This window comes from Nycticebus coucang, chromosome 5 (assembly GCF_027406575.1).
Source record: "Nycticebus coucang isolate mNycCou1 chromosome 5, mNycCou1.pri, whole genome shotgun sequence".
Taxonomy (NCBI): domain Eukaryota; kingdom Metazoa; phylum Chordata; class Mammalia; order Primates; family Lorisidae; genus Nycticebus; species Nycticebus coucang.
Genome location: NC_069784.1, coordinates 75,785,884 through 75,799,739, shown reverse-complemented (window position 1 = coordinate 75,799,739; position 13,856 = coordinate 75,785,884). Strand labels below are relative to the sequence as shown.

The following is a 13,856-nucleotide window of genomic DNA, read 5'->3' as shown; positions in this document are numbered from 1 at the left end:
CAACAGGATGTGTGTGTCATCACTTAGTTCCTGAGACTAGAGCTTCTCTTTGCTTTCTGTTCCTGTCCCTTAGAATAGGCCACCTCATCTTCAATTCTGTTTACAGAAGTGGGAAGATATCTTAATGTATTTCCTCTTAAGAACTCATCAGACGGGCATGGTAGCTCACGCCTGTAATCCTAGTACTTAGACAGGTCAAGAGGTTGGAGGATCACTTGAGGCCAGGAGTTCAAGACCAGCCGAGGCAACATTTTTGAGACCCTGTCTCCATGGAGAAAAAAAAAACTCATCAGAGATACAAGCTAAACTCTATTGGGCTGTTGTTTGATCTTGTAGATTTTTATCTATGTTGAAATTGTATTATGGGTGTTCTCCCCTGCTGTGCCCCAGTGGAATAGCAGTACTGAGAGGTGCTCCTTGTTCTCAGTCAATCAGCCAGACATTTAAAATTTAATTAGTAATGTGAGTCTGCATGTCAGAAATAGATGAAGAAAACACGTAATTGTAAAAAACTATACAATCTGAGGGTTAAATTGAATTTAAAAGAACATCCAGTTAAAAGCAAAACATTTGAGAATTAGGGAATTTTCTGTCAAACTTTAAAATATAAAAATTTTAATTCAGAATGATAGGTAAAATCAATCATGTCAGTTGATAAATGTTAGGGATTTTTCATTTTCATATTGTTAAATATGAACTGATTTTCAAGTCTGCATATGCAAATGGATAAGCCCAAAACTTGCGCTTATGAATCATACACTTAGGTATTTTACTTTTGGTGCTATAATCTGGTTCCATTAATCTTTTAAAAGTTTTTTTTTTTTTTTTGTAGAGACAGAGTCTCACTTTGTCACCCTCAGTAGAGTGCCATGGCATCACACAGCTCACAGCAACCTCCAACTCCTGGGCTTAGGTGATTCTCTTGTCTCAGCCTCCCGAGTAGTTGGGACTACCAGCGGCTGCCACAACACCTGGCTATTTTTTTGTTGCAGTTCGGCCGGGGCTGGGTTTGAACCCACCACCCCTGGTATATGGGGCTGGCGCCCTACCCACTGAGCCACAGGCACCACCCTTTTTAAAAGTTTTAATTTTAACAATTCCAAGCTCACAGAAAAGTCGCAAAAATAATACAATAAAAATTTGCCACTGTAAGATGGTGATTTTTTTTTTCCCCAATTTCATCATTTCTTCTTTTGACTTTTCTCTTGTTCCTCCTCCCTATTTCCCCTATTTAAACAATCTATTATCAATTCCGACTCATTCTATGAGCAATAATCTATTATTGTATCTTTGTTTTGATGGTCAAATTGTCCTAGACTAGACCAGTAGGAGCCTCTTCGACCCTGTACCTGTGTAATTTGATTACTCATCACATTTTTGAGCACTTTCTCATTTCTCTGGCACTACATAGATACCACAGGCTCATCTTACATCTTTGCTGCCCCAGACTCAGAATCAGCCTTTTCTTCAAGGAGTCCTTATTCCCCTTTAGTGGGAAATAGTATTTAGAAACTAGACCTTTTCTACTTGTTTTTTTTTTTTTTTTTTAACAGTATTCTTTTTACAGAATTTCAGATGAGTTAAATTAGATGTAAGGTAGTCTGAGGTACAGATCTGAATATTAAAATTAAATATAAAACCAAAGACATTGGTCTTCTAGCCCTTCAGGAACACAGATACAATCTGATTTAGTTTTAAATAATATTATATATTTAAATTATGTCAAATGACATGTATTTAATTTTATATCTCATATCCATTGTTTTCTCTAACTTACAGATACATTTTCCAGAATCATGAAACTCGGTGAAGGAAAATGTGAAATAGATAAGATAAAGAAGGGAAGAAGAGGCAGCTGTCTACCATCTGTAAAGGGAATTACAAATTTAGGAAATACATGCTTTTTTAATGCAATCATGCAGGTGAGAGTCATCAGAAAACTGTAAAATATAAAAGATCATTTTAATTTATATGATCATTGACTGTCAAATGATGACTGTTCTTCTAGAAATTTGTTTATGAAATTTAGACTGTGGCTAAATTTGTCATACACATACGTACACTTTTCACACCGTGCATCTGAGAGATCTTTGGTGAATTTTACCATAACTCAGTAATGGTGACACTTACTTAATTTTAAATGTATTTAATTAAATTTAAAAAATATTTTTTGAAATATTTTTGCTATGCTAGATGAAATTTGAAACTTTGAGTATTCTATAAAATCAGAGGCATAGTCTGACTCTGAAGACATACAATTTCTTTTAGAATTTGGCGCACACTTACATTCTTACGGAACTGATGAGTGAGATCAAAGAAAATTGCACAAAACTCAAGATTTTTCCTCCCTCAGACTCTCAGCTGGTGAGTAACAAGTATAGCTATTTCTTTACTTTTTACAACATTGAAAAAATTTTATTAAATCATAGCTGTGTACATTAATGCAATCATGGGGCACCATACACTGTTTTTTTTTGTTTGTTTTTTTCATACACTGGTTTTATAAACCATTTGACATATTTTCATCATACTGGTTAACATAGCCTTCCTGGCATTTTCTTAGTTATTGTGTTAAGATATTTATATTCTACATTTAGTAAGTTTCACATGTACCCTTGTAAGATGCACCGTAGGTGTGATCCCACCAATCACCCTTCCTCCTCCCATCCTTCCTCCTCCCTTCCCCTCCCCTCTCCCTTCCCCATATTCTTAGGTTATAATTGAGTTATAGCTTTCATGTGAAAGCCATAAATTAGTTTCCTAGTAGGGCTGAGTACATTGGATACTTTTTCTTCCATTCCTGAGATACTTTACTAAGAAGAACATGTTCCAGTTCCATTCATGTAAACATGAAAGAGGTAAAGTCTCCATCTTTCTTTAAGGCTGCATAATATTCCATGGTGTACATATACCACAAGTATAACTATTTAGATAATAGCTATCTTTAAATCTTTCAATTGGGATAGTGATCAGAGGACTTTCGATTGGGATAGTAATTAGTAACTTAAAAGTGTTTTATGAAAACAATCAGATTTAAAATTTCTAAAATAATTAAGATATGTCACAGTTCAAATATATCATGAGTCACATAACACAAAGATTGAGACAGCTTTTAAGCAAACATACTGGAAAAAAAGATGTTTAACTTTTGAGTGAAATGCCTAGGGCCGCTATTTTATATTTACTGATGACTTTTTTTTTAAACTTAGCATTTTTGTCCTGTAAAGGTAGATTAAGTTTTAATAGTGAACATCTAACAGTTTTTTGAAGCGCAATCTGATGGTAGGTTTTTTAAGCTAGTGAAAAAAGGAGAAAAAAAAAAAAGCATCCTTTGACATTCAGAAGCTGGTCTGGCACCTGAATCTAGGCATTGCTACTCACATAATCTCCTAAAATACCAACCTCAGACTGTTTCCCTGAGACCACGATAAAATGTGACAAAGCAAGTCCACTTCATAATTTTGTCAGAACACGGACAAACCCCCCCCCTTCTGTCATCTAGAAAATCTGGACCACCTTCTCTCAGCCAAAATGAGTCGTGACCGCTGCCACTTCAGCAGCTGTAGCTGTTCCTCGCTTCAGTTATTTCTCCCACCAAGATGAGGTTTATTGAGATGACTGACCACAGAATTACCCCCACTTCCTGGTGGCATTCAGTTTAGAGTAAGCTCCTCCTTCCCTAGGCCCTCTTTCAAGTTACCCAACAGAAGCCCAAATACTAGAGGCTCTTCATGACACCCTCTTACCAGACACTGGATGTGCCTCTCCCGCACTCCAGCAGGTATTAAGCCCCCCTTTTGACTATAGCTGTGCTGCTAGTGGACTTTGGAGGGCATTGACACTAGTAATGATATTAGTTAGAAATTGATCTCTGTGTATTTGTAGCTCTTGATCTGGTTTTTGTAAACAATTCAAAAAGAATTCTAAAAATGCTTAGCCTAATGTAGTAATCTCTTATAAAAATCTCTCAAACTTTTTCAGAGTTCAAGTGTACTTTTAAAACTATTTTCTCATTTGATTCTAAAGGGTTTTTACTTTATCTAAAAACAATGTAATTGAAAATAGGGGAACTGCAACTTGGTACTTAGGCTTTAAAATTCTTAGGTTTTACGTTTGACCCTTGTAACTTTCAGTTAACCTGTCAGAAAACACTTAAACACTTTAATTTTTAGGACACTTCTAGGTTTGTAGTAAAACAAAGATTTCCTATTCAGAAGCTATGAAAAATTATACCCTGTTGTACCCAGATGGTAGACTTTTAAGAATGGTTGGTGTGAAATACATTTGTAACTAGTAGTTCATGAATATAGGAACATAGGATAGTTGTCTTAAGTAACATTTTTTAATATCCCTAGATTTGGGACTTGCTGCTTCTTATCCTTTAGAAGAGGGCATTATTTGCGGGGATAACATTTTAGATACAAAAACTTGGATTTTAGGATTAAGTTGGTTAATCTTTTGCCTAATTTTAGCTGCTTTTGTCAAGCTTTTTGTCTCTACCTTTTACAAGATGATGGTATACTGATTATTCATGTAATTCCTCATTTTTAGTTTTACTAGTAAAATATTTAGGGAAATGAAAGGTGTTTTTCTAGTTAATTTATTTGTGGAGATGTTTAAATACCAAATTAGTCATTTTACTTGTAGGAGAGCACATTAAGGGACAATTGTAAGAACTAAAGGTTGGGCTCAGCTTCTGTGCTCTGTGGTTAGGGCACCAGCCACATGCACTGGAGCTGGTGGGTCACACCCAGCCAGGGCCCACTCAACAACGACAACACTAACAACAACAAAAATAGCCAGGCATTGTGGAGGGTGCCTGTAGGCCCAACTACTGGGAGGCTGAGGCTAGAGAATCACTTAAGCTTGAGAGTTTGAGATTGTTGTGAGGTGTGATGCCATGGCACTCTTTCCAGGGCAACAGCTTCAGACTGTCTCAAAAAAAAAAAAAAAAAAAAAAAAGAATTAAAGGTTGATTTCACTCAAGCTAATTTTTTTTTTTTAAGGGCAGGATATTAAAATACCTGTTTTTCAAGGCAAGGCCGTCAATTCTGTTTTCTATTTTTTAAATATATTTTACTTATGAAAGAATGAAGTTTCCTAGTATACTTGAGGCAGTTTAGTTCCAAAGTCTAACTCTTAGATTTTTAATATTTTATTGTAAAATTGTGTATTTTTGACATAGTTAATTATGTTTTTAAAGGATCCATTAGTGGTGGAACTTTCAAGCCCTGGACCACTGACCTCTGCCTTGTTCCTGTTTCTTCACAGCATGGAGACTGGGAAAGGACCACTTTCTCCCACAGTTCTTTTTAATCAGCTTTGTCAGAAGTAGGTGCATCTATGTTCGTAATATAAAAATCGTGAGTTACAAAATAGTTATATATTCATCACTTGAGTTTCACTCTTACTATGACTTTGCTATTACTGCCCAAAGTATTAAGAGAGAATTAACATGTCTTAGTTGCAGCTCTGTGCTTTATGAAACTAGATTAATTTTCTAAAGGAATGATTGTTTATCCCCATTCCATATTTAAGGAATTAAGTAGCTCACCTAGTCTCAGCTTGGCAAAGCTAGGAATCAAGTAGAGGTCCGTCTTGACCTGGAAGCCCAGGATGTAATCTTCAAGTAAGAAAATCATGACATTATAAAATCTAGGCTCAGAGTTCTTTAGCATAGTGGTTATGGCATCAGCCACGTGCACCAAGGCTGGCGGGTTTGAACCCAGCCCCAGTCAGCTAAACAATGACAACTGCAACAAAAAAATAGCTGAGCATTGTGGCGGGCACTGATAGTCCCAGCTACCTGGGAGGCTGAGGCAAGAGAATCCCTTAATCCCAAGAGTTTGCGGTTGCTGTGAGCTGTGATGCCACAGCACTCTACCAAGGGCGACAAAATGAGACTCTGTCTCAAAAAAAAATTATACAATCTAAACAGGACCCTTAAGAGATAATCTAATCTAGGTACCTTATTTGTAATGTGCTTTGTGGCAAATAGTTTAAGTGAATTTCTCAAGGTGTTGCTGTATATTTAAAAACAAAATCACTTATGGACCTATAAGTAAACACATAGCATAGAGGATCTAACTTTAATGCATTCATTTGTTTCCTCTAAAAAATGAGCTTGCTTTGCACCAGGAACTTGCTAGAATCCAGGAGTACACAATATATAATGTATTAAAAAATGCTGTCCCTGTAGAACTCACAAACAAGTTCACAATTGCTGAAATACATAGAAGGAAAAATTCTTTAAATATGAACTTGCATTTTTATATCTATAGGCTCTAAAATCTCATTTCAATTTAGCTAGTTATCTGTGTCATGATTTTTTTAATGTAGTCTAAAACATAGATGGTTCAGGATGTTTCATTTGGTCGGCAGATGCTGTTTCTTCCAAGCCTGAGGACCAAAAAAACCTATAAAAAGTCTGAGACATGAGTGCCTCATAGAGTTAAAAAGTTTTTAGGGCATTATATGCTTTAGAAATTTACTTTTGGAAGAATTAGTAACAACTTTGTTTTGTATAATTTTCTTCCTGGTTTTATAGAGACTTAAATGTCTTCAAAATATAATTGGCACTCAAACATAAAAATTCAAACTCTACTCTCCTCAGAAGTAGTAGGAGGGATTATACATAAAGAAATACATGCTAATTATTGCATTTTTCCATATGGGTACATATGGGTTTTGTGTTTCTTTGCTGTGGGAGTACATCTATAGGATAAATTCTTGTAAGTGTACTAACTGGACCAAATGTTATTTAAAAGGTTTTATAATTGTGTGGTGTTTTGTTTTTTGTTTGTTCTTTTGAGACAGAGTCTCAGTCTGTAGCCTTGGGTAGAGTGCCTTGGTGTCACCCTAGCTCACAGCAACCTCAAACTCCTGGGCTTGAGCAATCCTCCTGCCTCAGCCTCCCAAGTAGGTGGGACTATAGACATCCCTACCACTGTGTCCAGCTAGTTTTTCTTTTGTTAGTAGAGACAGTCTCACTCTTGCCCAGGCTGGTCTCCAACTCCTGTGGGCAAGCAAACCATCTGCCTCAGCTTCCCAGAGTGCTAGGATTATAGGTGTGAGTCAGCCCAGCCCTCTTTTTATTGTTTACTTTTAAGAGATATATATTAAAAGTAATTTTAAAAGCCAGATAAAGATTTAAGCCATATATATTTGAACTTATTTATGAACTCTATGCTGTTGCATTGGTTTGTGTCTTTACCCCAAGTTCTGTGCTGTTTTGATTACTGCAGTTATTTACAGTAAGTCTTGTAATTAGATAGTCTTCAAATTTTGGGCTTCATTCTCAAACTATTCTAAGTGTTTTGCCTTTTTTACATGAATTTTAGAATCAGGTTGCCAAGTGGAATTATGTTGATTGTGCAGATCAGTTTGAGGAGAATTGATATTTTGCAGTGCTGAATCTCTATAAATGATTATTTCTTTTATGTTCACTACGTCTTTTTTCCTCACCAAGGTTTTGTGGTTTTCGGCGTACAAATTCTGCATATGTTTATAGACTTATTTTAAGAATTTCATGTTTTTAATGTTACTCATTATGAATTATACTTTAAATATTTAATTTCCAGTTGCACCTTGCCAACATATACAGATGATTTTGTACATTGCCTTTGTTTTTTGCTACCTTGATCAATGCACTAGTTTCAGTAGCTTGATGTAGATTCTTTGGCATTTCCTATGTAGACGATGTCATTGACAAATGAAGGTTGTTTTCATTTTCAATCTGTGTCCTTTTATATCTTTATATCATTGGCCTGACATTAGATCTCTTTATAGGTCTTACTAGATTGGTCTGGAGGCTCGTGTAGAGTTGACTGGTTTGTCTCCCCCCTCTGCTTTCCTGTGTCTTCCACCCCTCTGTCCCTCCTCTACCACTCCCATCACCTCTCCTTTTTCCATCACCTCTCTTCCACATACCCACTTCCTCTCTGCCTAGTAACTTTAAATCTTACAGTAGCATCACCCTAGGCCTTCAGGCTGGCCTTACAGATTCAGGTCTCTTAATGGTACGTGGTTACAGTGCAGCCTTGGTTTGGGGATGTAATTGTCTGTGGAAAGCGCCTCAGCTTCAGGTCCCTAGGCTGTCTCTGTTCTGTTGTAGCTTTAGGCAGCTTTAGCCTAATGGCTTTCTTTCAGGCTCTTGGTAGGGCCGACCATCCTTATATAAGCCAGGCTCTAGTCCTTGTCTGAGGTGAGGCACTTTTAGTTTTTTTCTCTTCAGAGCTGAGGCCTTTAGGGCCCAAAAGTTTGCTTTTCTTTGTCCACTGTGTGTTTGTGTTTCATTTGTGTTCTACGGGACTGACTTTGTATTGAATCCCAGGTATGCCTGTTTTGGTTTTCTCTCAAAATATATTTTGTCTGTTTATGGAGTAGAGGCAGTTTTTGGATTATGAACTGATTCATCATTGCCATCATTCTCTTGTTCTTCTAAATATCTTTTTCTTGGCGGTCTATTTTGTGTATACATTTTCCTCTTATACCTTGAGGTGTTTAAACGTCCTCCTCTTTCTCACAGTAATACTTAAATTTCCTGTGAATACTCAATGTTCCCCTTATTTTGAATAGGCTGAATATTTTCTTTCTGTTTTTTGTTTGTTTGTTTGTTTGTTTTATTTTTTTGTTGTTGCCTTAAGGCTTTATTTTCAGACAGCCTCACTCTTGTCTCCCTGGTTAGAGTGCAGTGATGTCGTTATAGCTCACTGCAATCTCAAACTCCTGGACTCAAGTGATCCTCCTGCCTCAGCCTCCCAAGTAGCTGGGACTGCAGGTGTAGTCCACCATGCCCAGCTAATTCCTGTTTTTGTAGAGATCAGGTCTGGCTCTTAGGATAGCCTCATACTTCTGGCCTCAACTAGGATTACAGTGTGAGGCATCACCCCTGGCCTTTATCCTTTAAGTCTGAAGTCTCCTCTGATACTAGCAGCTCAGATAGGCTTCATCAGAGTTTCTGTAAGTTGTCATAAATTTTTTTCCCCAGTCTTAGGAAGGTAAAAGAAGGAAGGAAGAAAAAATCTAGATTTCTTTAATTTTCTTTGGTTTAGAAGGCAGTTAAGTAACTTCTGTGTTGGTTGAGCAGGAGCTATAGGCAGAGACGTTGTGGAGGCAGTTTCTCCAGGAGTGATTTCCTTCCTGTGTCGGCTATGAAAGCCGTAAACCGCCCCTTCCTCCTACCTGCCACTTGGCTGGTGAGGATCACTGGAGGATTTCCGTTTCCCCTCTGGTCTTCCCCAACTTCACTGGCCTTCCTGGCTCGGTATAGCACAAGTGTGGTGCCCCGTTCTGGGTGTGGAGGCCCATATAGAATTGGAATTGGTGTCTGTCTTGGTTTCTGGCCCTGTCTCTCATCTGTGGGGTGGGTGCTGTCCACCAGATGCAGGCAGGAAAGCCCACCAGGGTAGTAAATTATCAACATATTTGCTGCTACTTTGCAAAAGGGTAACTGAAATGGTGTTTTCTCTTAGGGCTGTCTTCACTACCAGCTCAATTAATGTTAGCAGTGAAGGTCTCACATTCATTGTATCAGGATGATATTTATCATGAGTTACTGATGAATAATGGTTAAAATACAGGACTTGGAGTCAAAAGGCTTCTGTCTCTGTCAGGGGTGTTAGCTTGTTCTTTTCTTGAATGTAAAATGGCGTTCACGTTAATTATAAATTAACTGCTGTTATATATTTGTACACGATATGTTGTAAATATCATAATGAAATATAAACTTGTACTACTATAAGATCTTACTACTTTATATTTTGACAGAATTCTTCATCTTAGAACACTTTCTAGATCTAGTACTTGTTTGCATTTAGAACAAAATGTTCATTTTAGCATTAAAATTTATTGCAGAATACTTTTTAAAGTTACTAAAATTGACCAAGTATTTACTGTGTTGGTATATCCGTGAACAATACCTGATCTTTTTATATAATCCATAGGAGATCTAATTGTCAAATCCTTAAATATATTCAGAGATATGTATTTTTTTTTTTTTTTGCAGTGTTTTGTTTTTTGTTTTTTGGTTTTTTTGGGGGGGAGGGGTGCCGCCCTGTAGTCCTATGTTTTACTATAAATACTCTCTTCTCCTTTGGTTAAGTTAGGAAAATATTAAACTACAGTGGTTAGCGTTAAATATTGCTTTTGCTAGTTGTATGGCCTTGTAAATTAAGTAATCCCCCGAGCCCTCACATATAAGTTGGAGAAAATAGTATATCCCAGCAAGGTTGTTTAAGACTTATGTGACTCAGCTTGGCGCCTGTGGTTCAAGCGGTTAAGGCAGCAGCCACATACACCTGAGCTGGCTGGTTCGAATACAGCCTGGGCCCACCAAACAACAATGACAGCTGCAACCAAAAAATAGCTGGGCGTTGTGGTGGACAGCTGTAGTCCCAGCTACTTGGGAGGCAGAGGCAGGAGAATCCCTTGAGCCCAGGAGCTGTGATGCTGTGAGCTGTGATACCACAGCACTCTACCCAGGGCGACAGCTTGAGGCTCTGTCTCAAAAAAAAAAAAAAAAAAAAAAAATTATGTGACTTATATAAAGCTGCTGCTACTACTGTGCTTGGTGTATAGTAGTTGTGTAATAAATGATTGTCCTTAGGATCACCACCTCGGTGGAACAGTAATGACGTTTTGACTTTCTACTTAGTTGATCGAATCTTTTACTCAATATTATTTCAAATGATATTATATAAAGTGATATAGTGTTCAGGAGCTATGGAATGATTTTTCTCTTTTTAAATCATAGGGCACCTCGATTTAAAGATTCCCAGCAACAAGACAGTCAGGAGCTTCTTCATTATCTATTGGACTCAGTGAGGACAGAAGAAACAAAGGTCCGGGTTCTTTATCTCATATTCTAAGAGGATACAAAACTGAAAATTTATTTCTACTGTAACTTTAAAGTACATTTGATTTGGGGGTAAATGTCACATATATTTTTAAGATTTTTTTCTTTTGTCATTTTACTACAGCCATATTGTCCTTCACTAGTTAATATGCTTTGGCTATCAATAATTCAAACTACCCTAAATAAAAGGAATCTTTTTCTTTTTCTTTCTTTTTTTTTTTTTTTTTTGAGACAGTCTCACTTTGTTACCCTTGGTAGAGTGTTATAGCAACCACAGACTCCTGGGCTTAAGCGATTCTCTTGCCTCAACCTCCCAAGTAGCTGGGATTACAGGCACCTGCTATAATGCCCAGCTATATTTTAGAGACAGGGTCTCACTCTAGCTCAGGCTGGTCTCCCATTCCTGAGCTCAGGCCTCCCAGAGTGCTAGGATTACAGGTGTGAGCCACCGCACCTGGCCAATAAAAGGGAATCTTAAAAATCCAGAGTACAAAAAGCAAGACAAAACCAGGAAAAAAATACAGGTGTAGGGAAATAAATCTGGGGATATAGAGATAGAAAATTGTGAGATCTTCAGAAAATACTCACTTCTCTAGATTTTCTAGGTCTGTAGATTTTCTTCATTTTTCTCTCTGCAGGCTGAGTTAGTTTCTCTGCTTCTCTGTGAATGGTAGTATGTGACTGCTGTACTTTGCGTGTTAAAGTTCCCCATATATAAAAACTGGCTGTGATTCCCAATTCTAAATTCCCAGGAGAGAAACTTCATAATCCCATGTTGGATGAGGTTCCACTCCGGGACTGCAGCCTTGTGGATCAGGAAACTTTCTTAGGAAGGACATAGCTGATGGAATAGATAGATTTCCTTAGTGTTCACTGCAGGCCTGTCTCTTAGTGGATCGGCTGTTTATTAATATGAAATTACTGGCTTTAATATCAAATTATTGGCTTTAATATCAAATCAGTTAAATTCAGCTACTTTGAGGGGGCAGGGTCGTACCCCAAACAGGATACAATGTATCAGAGAAAATGCAAGGTACACAGTGCATACCCTCCATTATCCCCCTTTCTCACTCACAGCAGAAATTGCTAACCATTCAAAAGAGTCCTGGGGAGTCTGGATTTACCTCGGAAGTATCCTCTGAGCCCAGTATTGTGGGTGGCCTGTCAGTCATAACTGGCATAACAGGGGAAAGCCTGTTTTTTATTCAAGGGAAATGTACTTCTTAATCTACAAGGCAATAGGTAGGGAAACAGCCAAGTGTTAAATGAAGTACTTATATGCTTGTGATAGGTGTTATGAATCAAGGTGAACCCTCTTTTTTCTTAAATTCTTCCTTGAATTGTGACATTGCAGCATCTTTACTCCTAATGGCTAGTTTCCAGTGAAAAGAAAGTTATATTTCTTATAACTTACCTTTAAAAAGATTTAATTAGTTAATTCCTCCTGCTACAAAAGTATATTATAGTCCCATCCTTTAATTGGCTGCTCATTGGCTTTCCTATTAAGTTGGTTGATTTCAACTTTTGGAAGTATCACTTCCTTTCTGCCACATCTCTACTTTTATATTTCATCATGAAATCAACATAAATCTAAATGGAAGATGGTAATTACCTGTCCCCTTTCTTAGATTGTGGACTCAGTGAGGAGTGGCACTGTATTATCTCCCTCACACGGGTGTTTTGTGAATGATTGAATGCATTGCCTGTGCTTGCCCTCAAATACAGCTGCTTGTGAGAATTTGAATCAGGAAGAAAGTAGTCTCTTAAGTTATATTAGCTAAATAGCCAGGCATTGTGGCAGGCACCTATAGTCCCAGCTAGTGGGGAGGCTAAGGCAAGAGAATCACTTAAGCCCAAGAGTTAGAGGTTGCTGTGAGCTGTGACACCACAGCACTCTACCAAGGGTGACATAATGAGACTCTGTCTCAAAAAAAAAAAGCTAGTTACTTGGCGATTTACAGGTATTTTAAATATATTGTAATTTAAATTGAGAAATTGGCAGGATAATGCTGTACTTTGTGTTACCTGTTTTATTTATGAACCTCTTAACTGATTTTTTAAAATTAGTTTCCAGGACATTAGCATAATTAGCCTGAGCTAATATTTCATCACATTTTCTTACGACTAGGAACTGATACTTACAGTGATGATTCAAACTGAAGTCTCTGAAGTCTCCCAAACTGAAGATCTTTCTAATTCTATATAATATATTAAAGTTTAGCTTTAATACTTGGTCATCCATGATTAATATAAAGTTTAAGCCTGCTATTTAAAGTCTAACCATATAGTGGGCCTTGTAATGGGTGCCTGTAGTCCCAGCTACTCAGGAAGCTGAAGCAGGAGGAACTCTTGAGCCCAAGAGTTTGAGGTTGCTGTGAGCTATGATACCACAGCACTCTACCCAGGGTGACAGAGTGACAGTGTCTCAAAGCCACAATTCATCATTTGGAAAAGTCTTAAATCTGATTCAATGATTATAGTAAATTGGTATTCTTGAGTGGGTACACATATTGTGGCAAGGTGGAGAGAGATTGCCTTTTCTTTTAAAGATTAGTCAAATGCCTTAAGGAGGAAAGAGTAGAACAGGGATTTTAATCTGTAACTGGTTTCTGATCAGTTGAGAACTCACAACCTTTAGACCCGCTGAAATTGCTCTTTATGTTGTGAATAGTAACTATGATGTGATGGTTCTGAGCCACAGATAATGGGTTACTTTAAGATTAACTCAGACTATGGGGATGCTGTTTTTTTTTGTTTTTTTTGAGACAGGAGTCTCAGTCTGCAACCTCATTTGTCAGCAAACTAATAAATTTCTTTCCTTCTCAAAAAAAAAAGATGAAAAAGAAAAACAACTAGACTATCAAGTGTTAGAATTAGTTTTCTCCTGTGATTCTCAGGAGTGTGTTTGCTACCTAATGGTCCTACATCATTAAATGGAATTAAAAATATGTGCATGCAATCAAGTCATATAAATGGATTAAAAATTACCTCTTTGCCTTGT

General features: G+C 37.3%; 1 protein-coding gene across 6 annotated transcripts in view; it reads left to right on the top strand.

Moving 5' to 3' along the window:
- The window catches only part of USP45 (ubiquitin specific peptidase 45), a 79,223-nt gene that overhangs the window by 30,312 nt on the left and 35,055 nt on the right, over positions 1 to 13,856 (top strand). For 5 of the 6 annotated variants that reach the window (XM_053592326.1, XM_053592327.1, XM_053592328.1 and 2 more), the window contains 4 exons: positions 1,780 to 1,922; positions 2,269 to 2,364; positions 5,204 to 5,331; positions 10,754 to 10,841. In XM_053592326.1, the coding sequence (XP_053448301.1) occupies positions 1,780 to 1,922; positions 2,269 to 2,364; positions 5,204 to 5,331; positions 10,754 to 10,841 (455 nt within the window). The remainder of the gene's footprint in view (positions 1 to 1,779; positions 1,923 to 2,268; positions 2,365 to 5,203; positions 5,332 to 10,753; positions 10,842 to 13,856) is intronic. The other variant, XM_053592329.1, reaches the window with a different exon arrangement.